Below are 12,811 nucleotides of genomic sequence, written 5' to 3'. Positions count from 1 at the left end.
CACAGGCCCCCCCCCACAAACACAAACACTGCGTGGATTAAAATGCAGCCACCGAGCAGCGAGACACTTGAGGAATGGCACTAATGGAATGACACGTTGTAAGAAACACTCGCGTCGCCTTGTGAAGGATGTTGTTTTCCTCGGCTATCTGTCCACTAATCCCACACTGGATAGATTGCACAGGGAGACGGGTGGGGGTGGGGGGTGGGGGGTGGGGGGGGGGGGGGGGGGTGGGGGGGGTAATTAGCAGGACCATCGCTAAATTTAGGCAGACTTGTTTGTGATCACATCATGAGGATGTGCGGAGAAATTACTTTTTAGCCACTTTTCCCCCTGCCTTCACTGACGGCAATTGATAAAGGTCAGGCTGTATGGGGGCTGAGCAAAGGTCGCAGCCCAATCCGGAAAAGTGTGACCTACAAATTAACACCTCGCGCGTGGTCTAAATTTAACGGATGTAATGAAAAACCCTCCAGCGTGGTGAGGAGCTGGCCTGCGATTGAGCTGAGTGCTCTTCACATGTGCTTGTTTTCTTGAATTGTGTGTAATTAACAGCTTGCACATCTTTCTCCATTTCTCAGCACTCAACCTGCCACATGAAACGACGCCTCCCCCCAACCGCCCCAACCCACCCACCGTCCTTTCCCTTTGGACCACTCAGAAAGGGATGGCAAATGGAGGCTGAAATTGTTCTACGGTCAGAGCAGAAGGAAGGCTTGATGGCTGCAAATGTGTTCTGCCGGTAGCAAAAGCTATCTCACCTCTGATTGCCGTCTCGCTCTTAACCTGTACTTATGAATCTCCACAAAACGACCTTATCAGACTCTCAGAAGAGATTGTTATCCTGCCCGCTGTGCACCGATGGCAGTGTAATTGAAGGAGGCTGCGGACAGAAGGCATCGCCGCTTGAAACGTTTTGGAAAATTGCTTGTAGACACGAACTGTCCATCACTTCACTTTCAGCAAAGTGCTCGGCTGACAATTGAGACAATCGCCCTGATTTTTAATGTCTTAAAGACTCGCCTGCTATCATTGTTACATAAAGCTTCCTGGCACAGCTTAATGTCACATTTTTTTTTTGCATGCTTTATGCTGGCATGCATTACATCAGGGGTGTCCCTTACGTTTTCCATATTGAAAACTGGCGGCTACTTTTATATTCTTCACCTTTCGATTATTAAACACGTTGAATTTAGGGATAAAACAGTGCAGCAGTACACTGTTTACCAACAAATAGCATATTCAAGAATGTAATTGTCATAATTATCATATTTACAATGTTTACTGACAAATCGTGCAACAATTTCAGGCAGTTACTGTAGCATTCATAAATGTAATTGTCATAATTATTGCAGTTACATCTTTAACAGACAAAACGTGCTAAAGTTTTAGGTTGTTATCATCACATTCCTTCATGTCATTGTCATAATTATCGCAAGTACGTAATTTACCAACAAACCGTGCAACAGTTTCAGCCCGTTACCATGGCATTCATAAATATACTTGTCATAATTATCGCAGTTACATCTTTCACAAACAGAAGGGGATCAAATTTCAGCTGGTTATTGTACCGTTTGGAAATGTCATTGTCGTAATTATCATATTTAAGTCGTTTACCATCAAACCATGCAAACATTTCACGCAGTTATTGTAGCATTTGTAAATGCAACTGTCATAATAATCAGAGACACGGTCTATTTTTTATTGTTTTTGGTTTTGATTGTGATTTTTATTTAAGTGTAATTTTTGCTAAAAGAGACTGAAAGTCCATTTCATTTTCATTTAGGTTTTTTTTGTTTGTTTAATTTATTATGTTGTTTGTTTATTTTAATTTATTTAAAATCTCTAGACATTCCAATTACAATGTTAAATACTGGAGAAATTACTTCATACTTGAGAAATTAAAGTGTACTGCTTTTGATATGATGTACTCACATTATTATGCCATATAATTAATGAAACAATGGTCTCAAAAATGTTGTCAATAATATCAACAATAATTTGTAGGACAATTATCTAGCAGCAACATTTGTTAGCGTGACAGGCCTAACTGCATTTATGTCGTTTACAAACATCCAATGCAAAAATTTCAGGGGGTTACTGTAGCATGCGTAAATGTCATTTTCGTAGTTGTTGCATTTACGTTGTTTACCGTAAATGTTTTATCACGTGTCCACGTGATAAAATGGCATATTGTGGCGCGAATGAGTCTGTGATGACCAGCAAGCTCTGTATTGGACAGGAACCGATCAGGAGCAAAGCATTTCATTGGGGGACAAGCAGCATAGAAAATGGATGGATGGTGCTGAAATGCTGCCTCTGGCCACCGGAGCCCAGAGGGAGTCTGACGTCATTGCAGCGCTCCAATGAATGCGTTGCTTAGATGCAATGCATTATGGGAAAAGTTTAAGAGTATCGTTGCCCCTCCATAATGTAATGTAACTTAATGTAAATGTAATGTACCTTTTGGCGAGGTTTTCAAACACAAGTGTATCGCCACCCTGTAAGGACTTCCCTACCTGAGGGCATCCATGGATCGGAGGAAGGCTTGTCTCTGGTATTAACCTGCTCCCAGTCCAGGTCGTCGTCTCGGCCTTGGCTGTACCCGCACGCTGCCAGCGGCTTGGCAAAGTTGCAGTCGCCTGTGACAAAAGGAAAGGACATGACACAGTTGCTCCATTTGCATTATGCCAATGAAGTAAACATCCATGACTATCGTTAGCCTATCTTCCCAATGACAAGCATCCAGTGGCCAAACTCCATCACTGACCTCAAAGCATCAGGTCTACATTGATTTTTTTTCCTCCTTCCTCTTCCTGCACTCTCATACCACTGTACTTTTTTTTAAAACTATTATTGCTGTGACGTACACTCTATTCCCCCTGTGTGATCAATTTATACAAATACTGCTTTTTTCTTTGGACCTTAAAGGCCACACGGGGAATGAAAGATGTTGTCCACTCAGAAAAGTGCACTCAATACACTCAGAATTGACCAAAATATTTAAGAGTGCAATGTCTTAGAAAAGACATTGGTAGCAGGCAAGAAATGTGTACGATTGATCAATATGTTGTTTCCCTGTTGACAACAGCTCTGTGTGTGTTAAAAGAATTTTTTTCCGCACACTGACAATGTCCTTGGAGGAAGAACAATATCCCATCTCTTACAAGCTTCATCTGACATTCTGTAGCATAAAGGCTACAAAGCTGATGGCCTTTTCCCCCCCTTTCTTCTTGTTTTCCAATTCATCTCTTTGGTGACATTTTCAGTGCAACGTGCAAATGAGCGGCGATCGCAGGATAATTAATATCCAGCTCCACAGGGCAGTTGCTAATGATTTATTTGCGGACCTGTCTGCTTTTCTGAGTGGGTTGGATGCATGAAATGCCAAAAGCATCAGAGGTAAAAATGTGGAGCTTTTCGGGGTGGGGTTATTTTAGTACCTGGTAAAACTCAACATTAAATAATTAAATCTAAGGATGTGACTTTTCCCACACTAACTGAAGTTGGCTTGAGAATGTTGGGAACGATTTCGGAAGTACTGTTTTTTTTATGTTATGTGCTAGCTGGATAGCTAGCTAGCTAGCTACTTAGCTTATCCAAAAAGACCAGGAGCATTCCTTTAATCTGAAAAAAATCTCACTTTAAAAAATGTCAGATGACAGAGGGTTCTTCTGTGCACTTTCTGCTAGATAGCTCGCTATAACACAAGAGCTAACTAATATACAACAAATGTTCTGATTGTCAGATATTGAGAATATTCTGCCACAGATACAAAACCAACATGTCTGCCTGGATACATCGATGGTCGGTAAATTTGATGTTAAAAAAACATGTTTGCTAACAAAGTCGCTTATCTAACAAAAGACTGGGCACTTAGTTGGAACCTGGGCTGTCAATCGATTAATCACATGTTGTTCACAGTTAACTCGCATGTAATTGCAGCTAAAAAGATTTTTTTATCTATAATAAGAGACTGGATAATGTTTGCTTTCTGCAAATTTTTGTTTATTAAACTGTTATGTTTAATAACAAAAACATAACGGCCTCCCGTTTGCAACCTGACTCCTTTATTGCTTGTAGGTCCGGATTGGCGAGTCAGGGCGGAGCCAGAAGATAAAGCAGCGGTGGTGACGTCTCACTCTCTCTAGCTCCTCAGATGCACTCCAGCAGACCACAGCTATGCCCACAGCGTCCTCGCCCCACCACCCCGGCTCTTTCATCTGCTTAACTAATTGAAGCGGCCAGCTTTATTTACTGGCATGGCTGCTGGGATACAGGCTAAGTTTGCCTGTACCGTCCATTCGTTTGACTTGATATTTATTGCTGGGCTTGAAACCTCTTTTTTCTGTAAAATAATGCAAAATAATCAGTCATTTATCATGCCCGTCCTTTTATGTTACATGTCCCTTTCACCTTAGAATTATGACACGGATGACACTGCGGGTCTTTCAAAATGCAACTTTTATTCTGTCATTTTTGACAAAGCAGTTCAGGCACAAACGCTAATAAATAATATCGCTAATAAATAATAACGTTAGTAAATTCCCTCATGAGCCTTTACTGCCATCTCATTGAGCACTGTGTGTGTGTGTGTGTTGGCTCCTGCCTTTGTCATATTGACACAAGCCCCCCAAATAGCCATCCTCGGCCATGCCTGCCGGTAACTAGCAGCTCGTAAACCAAATTTTAGTCAGAGCTCAAAGCAAATTTGAAAAAACGGTGCAACAATTAGCAAGTAATGTGGCCTCCTTGTACCTTTTGCCTCTGATAGGTTCGGGATGGCTCCTCCATCTTGATGACACGCTTAACAGAGACACTGAAAAGGATGTCGTGGTGTGGTGGCTTTATAATAATAAGTTTGGTAATGAGACCAAACTGGGAGAGCAAACAGATACTTTGCATGTGAGGTGATGGCAGATGGCACAGGAGTGAGCACTTCCTGTCCTGCGCTCTTATTTTGGTGCGCTGTACTTCCTGCTGGGGGGACGCTGCAGGTGAATGGGGTTTAAAAGCCCAGCGCCCTGTCAAGTACGGCACTGGTTCATTGTATCTTTGCTCACTGCCTATGTGTGCCTCGCCTGTGCTGTCACCTAAGATGGTTCCCTTACCTGGTGCTACAGCCCAAGTCTTCCGTGTGTGTGTTCACAGAGGCTTTTACCTCTGTTGCTTTTTGCTGAGTTTCCTGCACCTGCTTCATTAAAGTTTTATTTTTTCCACCACCGCCGCCTGTCTCTGCATACTGGGGGTCGAGCACTCGACAGCTCCACAGTTCCTGACACTTTCCTCTGTTCCCCTTCCTCGCTAGCACAAGCAAGTGTGCGTCATTTATTGCTTCCGTGCGTTTTGACCTGGACACGCCGCGCTGGATGATGACGTCACTAAGCGTGACTGTTACCAGACAGTAAACTAACAGGCATACAAAATGTCCTTACTTTGCATATTGTCCCCATAAATGTCACTTAAAATGAGTTTCAAATAAAGACAAATGAGTTAAATATGAATACTGAATGAAGTGAATTAACTGACCAAAAGGAAAAAATCGATGTAGTTGAATCGTAGGAATATAAATTGATGCATGGATGTAGTAAATGAATCCTTACACCCCTAGTAGACAGCCATGTGTTTTGTTTACGTTTGCTCCAAATGGGATATTTGCCACTTCTCGCCAGTCTCAAATACAGTCGATTTAAAGAGGAAAGTGTCAATTAGGCTGCAAAAAAGATGGCGTTCTTAATGCTCAGTCAATTTTCCAATCTGCAACGCCAAGATGCAACGAGGGGGCACATTTACATGATTCCTTGGCTGCGGCTTCACTGGGACTGGCTGCCTTCCATCAATATTTTGACTCAATAGTTCCAAGATCCTTCGCCCCGGGCTGCCCACCTTCCTCTCACAGCACGGCGGAGCTCAAACACGCTCCAAGAGGTGGCTTTTATTGGAGGTTGATATTCAAATCGATGGCATTGGCCAGCAGTTGAAAAGTATTCCGAGTCTGTGGGCGCCGGGTGAAGAAGAAGAAGAGGAGGAGGAGGAGGCGGAGGAGGAGGGAGGCATCAAAAGCCATCAAAAGGCACAAAGCAGAGCCTTTCCTTGTTAAGTTTTCTTTTCAAATGAACTCTGATGTTTAATAATGAATCAGAAAAAGTACTTGTTCTATTAATGATTCATTCAGCAGGCATACAAAAGACGTCTGCATGAGATGCCAATTCAGCGCAAATTAAAGAAAAAAAACACTAAATATCTCTTGTATCGCACTTCAATCCTTCTACCAGGCAAGTTATATATAAGATATCAATATAAGATGAACAAATACAGTCAAACTTGTCTATAGCGGCCACTAGAGGAAGACTGCAAAAGTGGCCGCTATAGACAGGTGGCCTCTATAGACAGGTTGGCATCCAGTTTGAATGTTGACCAGTAGAGGAAAAAAAAGGGGAAAAAAAAGGGAAAAAATTAATGTTGACCAGTAGAGGGCACTGTGGGACTGCGGATAAAAGTTGTACAGCACTACTAGGCTTGTTATTATCTACGACCCACAGAACAAAGCTGTGCAAGTAATGTCTTACGCTTGTTTTTAATATTTTACTTTTTATACGGCAGAATGTCATTACAGCTTTAGTTCATCAGGAAGTGACGGGAAGTGACGGTGGCCGTCCCGAGCAGGAGAGCTAAGCTCAGTGCTAGTTGTGAGTTTCAAGAGAGTTGGGAATTGTGTTTATGTTGGCGTGGATGTAAAGTCCTGCAGTGTTCTCCGCTGTTAATAAAGCCATTAAAGTGCATCGGCGACGTGAGTCTCTCCTTCCCCACAACAAGCGGCATTACAGTATTGACACACATTGTGCACACTGTCTCACACCAGGAAATAAACGGTGTCATGTAAATTTGTGGCGGGGGGATTTTTCAGTGGCCGCTATAGGCAGGTGGCCGTTCTATAAAGGTGGCCGCTAAGACAGGTTTATTAAAGTTGATATCAACATGGTTGTCCAGAGCTTTGTGGATGCATATGAAATTGCATTAGATAGCTGCTGTTCACGACGGTCAGTAATTGAGACGCCCATAAAAATGTCTATTTTTGACACACGGCTCGCTCCTCCCCCTCTAAACACACCTGCAATAAAAGTGACTGTTGTCTCTTCAATTAGGAAGCTAACAAGCACAGTCCAGGTTAAAGCCCTAAATAAGCCTCAAAGCAGCGGTGTGGACTTGAGTCACAATCTTGATGACTTTGGAGTCGACAATATCATGAAAGACTTGCAACTCCACTTTGACTTTGACATCAAAGACTCAGGACCTGACTCAGACTTGAAAATACTTGAGATTTTCAGTGAGTGTGTTGAGTAAAACGTGTCCCCATTCAAAGTATTCAACTAACAAGACCGTTATTTACGTCATTTCCAGCAAGACAACATATTTTCCCACAGAGTCTGCCTCACTGAATGCATCTGTTAACGTCCAATCAGGTTTAACAACAAACAACGAGGGTGTGGCTTACATTTTTGTCAGCGCCAAGCTGCTGGATAGTGGCACCGGGATGTGTCAACATTCTCGAGAGGATAACTTCATTTGCATCCGCACGTTACTCGGGCATGGAATTTTATTTGGTACACATAACAATGCTTACCAGCCTATAACTTCGGACCTGACTTAACGTGTCTTGTCTTTGCTTGAGAATTGACTTGGACTTGTACATCTTTACTGGGGGCTTGACTTGAGACACGGGATTAAAGACTTGCAAAACACTGACTTGCTCCACCTCTGCCTCAAACGCTTATTAACCACATTTTAAAGTATAAAATGTAGCTACTCATCACTAATGAATGATAATCAGTAGAAGAGATGGATTGGAGTCACGCTGTAGCCTTCAGCCTGGTCGTCAGAGAAGGTACTTCTCCAAGCTGCGTCTACATAATCCACACTGCTTGCCTGTTGGAATTCCAGTAAGGACTTGCCATCTTCATCTCACTGCAAGTATTAAGACCGGATTTGAAGAAAGTTGAGCGTAGAAGCTAATGCTGCTGTCTCAACACACACGACGTCACGCCATTACGCTGTATGTATCCTGTACATTTTATGCTTCATTATCACGTATAAATAAATTATCGACTTGAAGATGAATGAAATGTGTTTTCTGCAGGAAAAACCTGTCTATTTTCGGACAAAAAATAAAATTTAATTAAAAAAAAAATTACCAAAATTCTGCAAATTTGCATGCTTGCAAATGCTGAATTGCGAATATGCTGTGATCCACAGTACCAATTTTATTTTGTGTGTAATCAATATGCTGAACAGTTTTTGTCCATTGTCGTGGGTCGCAGTATGTGAACCAGCAATAAATCTTTATTCAGGGCTTTGACTGGTACTATCGGAGGTTGGTATTGGCAGCAGTTCCAATAATGCCGGCCACTCGGTATTGACCTGTGTTTCTGTCTTTGAGATAAAATATCTCGTCGCCTGGAAATACTCCTTCCAGTGGGAGGGAAGTATCACCAATCACACGTGGCATGGCTGGAAGAGAAGATGTGGCACACATGCATGCAGATGAAGGCATCAATCAATAGCATCTTAATGGTGCGTCTCTCAGTGGGAGGCTGATATCGTTGCCAGTTTGTGGCACAACCCCCATATAATCAGCCTTGACAGCTGCTGAAATAGATATCCTGACAAAGTGCCGATGAGGTGCAGGTAGTCTGGGGCCACACTGAATGTGCCCCCACCCTGTCAACACACTCCTTTGCAGGGAGGCGGGCAGGCAGCTTGAAGCTAAATGGTGGCCCTGGATATGTCATGAAGCAATTTATTCCTGAGCGAGAACGCACAATAGTCTTTATATTCTCACGCAGAGTGCAATTCAAAAAAATCTATTCATCTCTTTCCGGACGGAGCCAGAGGCCAGAATCAATACATCAACCCCTCCAACGCTAGAGCCAATTTCTCCTAAAGATTTTTAAGTCGGACTTAAAAGGCCTTTTGTTCCAGCACCTCTAATAAAAGTAAACTTTTTAGCAATGAAAGCCACACGCGCGTGGAAGTTGGGTGCTCCTCTGCAGTGTACACACGATGCACACATGATGCCTACACGATGCACACATGATGCCCACACGATGCCCTGTGTTCTATATGCCTGGGAAAGATTGAGGACAGCACGCAGAAGACACTAATGAAAAAAGCTGCTTCAATGACTGAAATTCTCCCAAAAATATGAACCTTTCTGAATGTGATTGTACATGGAATACTCAAAAGAAAATGAGCAGTCATGTAGATTGATACTATTGTAGCTAACACATGGTTGGCTCACAAATTGAAAACAACAACAAACTGAAATGCGAAGGCATGTTAGCATTGATTGTTTTAGAGTCTTAAAAAAAAGACAACGAATAAAGCGAGTAGACAAGACTAATATATACAGTAAGTTACATAAAGTAAGTGGATTTGTTTGTTTAATTTTCTAAAAGGCTAAAAAAAATGATCCATATTTTTAAAAAAAACAACAACTTTGTGTTATTATTATGTGCCGCGGGCCAATAGCAAACGAGACATGGACTGCAAATGACCTGGACACGCCGTGCTAGATGACGACATCACTAAGCGTCACTGCTACTGGACTATAAACTACCTATAGAAACTACCATCCAGAGGCGAACAAAATAAATGTCACTTAAAATGGGTTTCAAATAAGGCCAGATGAGTTCAATATAAATAGTGAATAAAGTGAATGAACTGATCAAAAGAACAAGAAGTGAATCAACTGTATTTCACAGGTCCACTACAACTCCCATGACCACTACATACCCAAAAGACAACAACATCCTTGACAGGCAGACTGTAACGTTTAACATCTTTATCATTAAAAGTGCCAAAAAAAAGCACATCGATTTAAAGCCTGCCATGCTTAAATCCAATGCTTCATTTCCTAGTATTGATTCAATCAATTGATTACCTTTTAAACAATGTTGGATCGATATATATGTCGTCCTGAATGGAAACTGGAGAACCCAGATCGATGTAGTTGAATCGTAGGAATATAAATCGATGCATCGATGTAGTGAATGAATCGTTACACCCCTAGTTACGACACTAATTTGTATTGCAAATGTTGATCCGAAATCAGATGAAAAGGCGTTTGCTGTGGTGGGCTGTCCGTCCTCTGAATGAGTCATATACAGACAGGAAATACTGTCGTAAAAGCCCACAGACTTTTTCTTATTTTTTTTAGGAGGTGCATGTCACACTACACACAGAGACTGAGCTCCAAACTGAAACTGTTGAAATGCAACAAAATACCTGGAGGGCAGCAAAGCATACAAGCATATCCAAGTATTCAAAATGTGTGCCGTGTATGAAAAATGTGTACATGTTGACTTATTTTCGAGATAAACTCCAGTAAGTGTATCTTGGTAGCGTATAAACAACTGGTGCTTGACTTTGAGGCCAAAAGAAAATACTGAACGCAGGTTGAACAGTCACCGTACTGACCCTCGATATGAGACAGACAAGAAAAAAAGTCTGGAAGAAGAGTTGCCATCTTATATTTGGAGGCCTCAAGATTTACATATAAAAAAGAGAAGGTGCCAAATGACTCAGGTCAAAGCTTTTCTTCCTGTCACTCACACACACACACACACACACACACACACACCAGTCACATGTATACATGCAAGCCGCAAACAGTTATGACAAAAAGTTATGATGCTAATTTTACATATACTGTAGTTTATATTCCACTGATAGTGACCAATCTTTAAATTTTGCCCCAAGAGGAAGTTATGTTATGTTGGGTGCGGCCTGGGGGCCATTTGAAGCCTGCTGCTGTTTTTTTATTGCCAAAAAATTAAAAATAAAAACAACAGCAAAAATAGAAAAAGGGAAAAAGAGAGAAGAAAGAGAGAAAAAAGTTATAATCTAACAAAAAAAGTTATATTTTATTTAATAATTAATTACACAATAATGCAATATTATGAGGTAAATAACGTCACTTTGGTAGAAATAATTATGGAGAAAAAGTTGAAATATTAAAGAAAAAAGTATTTTTTGAAAGTCACAACATTACGAAAAAAAATCAAATAAACAAGACATAAAGTTGTAATATTTGGAAAATATAAAGGGTTGCAGAAAAAGTTATAATGTTACGATAATAAAATCAAAATATTATGGGAATAAAGTCATAATTACGAGATCAAAATTTACAAGAAGAAACTCAAAAAAGTTGTAAAATAATTTTAAAAACCAGCAGAAATGAAAAAATAGCTGATTAAGAGAAAAAAAAGTTGTATTCTAATGACAAAAAAGTCACAATTTTATGACAAATACTATGAGGAAAAATAATGTCATTTTAGTAGCAGAGAGTTGAAATATTAAAGAACAAATATGATATTTTTTAAATCATATAATACAATATTACTTTTGTAAAGTAATATTATAAAGAGCAAACAAAATTTAAAAAATTAAAGAAAATTATGTTAGGCAAAAAGTTATAATATGGAAATAATGCCAATATTACAAAAAGAAAAAAAAATTGGACAAAAAAACAACAGCAAAAATGGGGAAAGAAAGAGCATAGAGCAAAGTTGATTCAACTAATATCTATATCACAAAGCTGAGATGCAATTTTTACTTGAAATATATATAACTTCTTAACATATTATTTTTAATGTCTCTTCTGTTGTTGTTGCTTAATTTTTTGGTATTTATGTTTCTTTTTTTTATTTTTTATTTTTATTTTTTTTTATTTTATTGGTATTTATGTTTCTGATGTTCTTATTCATTTTCTTGTGTTTTTCTTTCTTTTTTGGGAGAATGACCAGAACAAGAATTTCATTGCATTGCAGAACTACCTGTTTTACTGTGCATATGACAATACAAACTCTTGAATCTTGATTCATATCTACAGTGTTGCTTTACAAAATATCCACGTGGCAATGTTGCATCCTTTCATTTTTTACAATGTGGCCCTCGTTGGAAGAACATTTGGACACCTCTGCTTTAAGCTTAAATTTTATAATCCACCAGCTAGAAACAAAGAATGATGCTACATAACATACATCACAAAGTAAAATAACGTCATGTAAGATAAACTCCATATTTGTCTTAACTTGTGGAGCGAATGGAGATGGTTTCGACGCGGCCTTATGACTCAGTGGAAGGGGTAGAGGTCGAGCGTTGGCTCTAAAATCATCCGCCAAATGGAGCACATCTGAGTGGAAGGCTGCCTGTCATCGTCAATGCACGTTGCTACATAACGTACGGCATCTTGAAGGCGACTCAGTCGGCCCTTCTTCACCAGCAGCACTGCTTCCGTCTTACTGGCAAATGTAATTTCCGTGAGACCTCCTGTCAATTGTGCAGTTACCAGCCTTCCAACCTGTCCTGCCTGGTGCGGAAATGGACGGTCTTCTCCGCCACCCAATCCGCATCCAAAGTCTGTGCTTGTTTTAACAAACACCTCATTCGCTGGTGTTCCCTGTAGACCCGAACGGCGAGGCAATCTTGGGTAATTTAAAACCAATGTCGACTATCTCCCTCTACCCGCGGCCAGTTTGGAGCCTCAGAATCTTGCAGCTAAGCCCCTTAGAGACTGACAGGCCTTTTCACTCCAGCCCCATTTCACTTATCTATTGGCAGCTCCTGCCAAGAGTGATCTCTGTACTGAATTGCATGTATATATATTATCTGTTTGGGGACTTTGAACTGTGGGAAGGGATTTAGACAATCAATCTCTATATCATTATCAATCACGTCTTGCTGTTCGCCACATTGATTAGCCGGGAAATAAAGAAGCTGGAGTGAAAATTTCCCCGGATAATCTTGCCGA

General features: G+C 40.6%; 1 protein-coding gene across 4 annotated transcripts in view; it reads right to left on the bottom strand.

Moving 5' to 3' along the window:
• The window catches only part of LOC129177682 (receptor-type tyrosine-protein phosphatase mu-like), a 284,927-nt gene that overhangs the window by 224,627 nt on the left and 47,489 nt on the right, over positions 1-12,811 (bottom strand). For all 4 annotated transcript variants that reach the window (XM_054769053.1, XM_054769055.1, XM_054769054.1 and 1 more), the window contains exon 2: positions 2,520-2,642. In XM_054769053.1, the coding sequence (XP_054625028.1) occupies positions 2,520-2,642 (123 nt within the window). The remainder of the gene's footprint in view (positions 1-2,519; positions 2,643-12,811) is intronic.

The sequence above is a fragment of the Dunckerocampus dactyliophorus genome, chromosome 2 (assembly GCF_027744805.1).
Source record: "Dunckerocampus dactyliophorus isolate RoL2022-P2 chromosome 2, RoL_Ddac_1.1, whole genome shotgun sequence".
In the NCBI taxonomy this organism is placed as follows: Eukaryota; Metazoa; Chordata; class Actinopteri; order Syngnathiformes; family Syngnathidae; genus Dunckerocampus; species Dunckerocampus dactyliophorus.
Note: the sequence above shows the minus strand (reverse complement) of the source record. Positions and strands in the feature narration are given on the sequence as shown.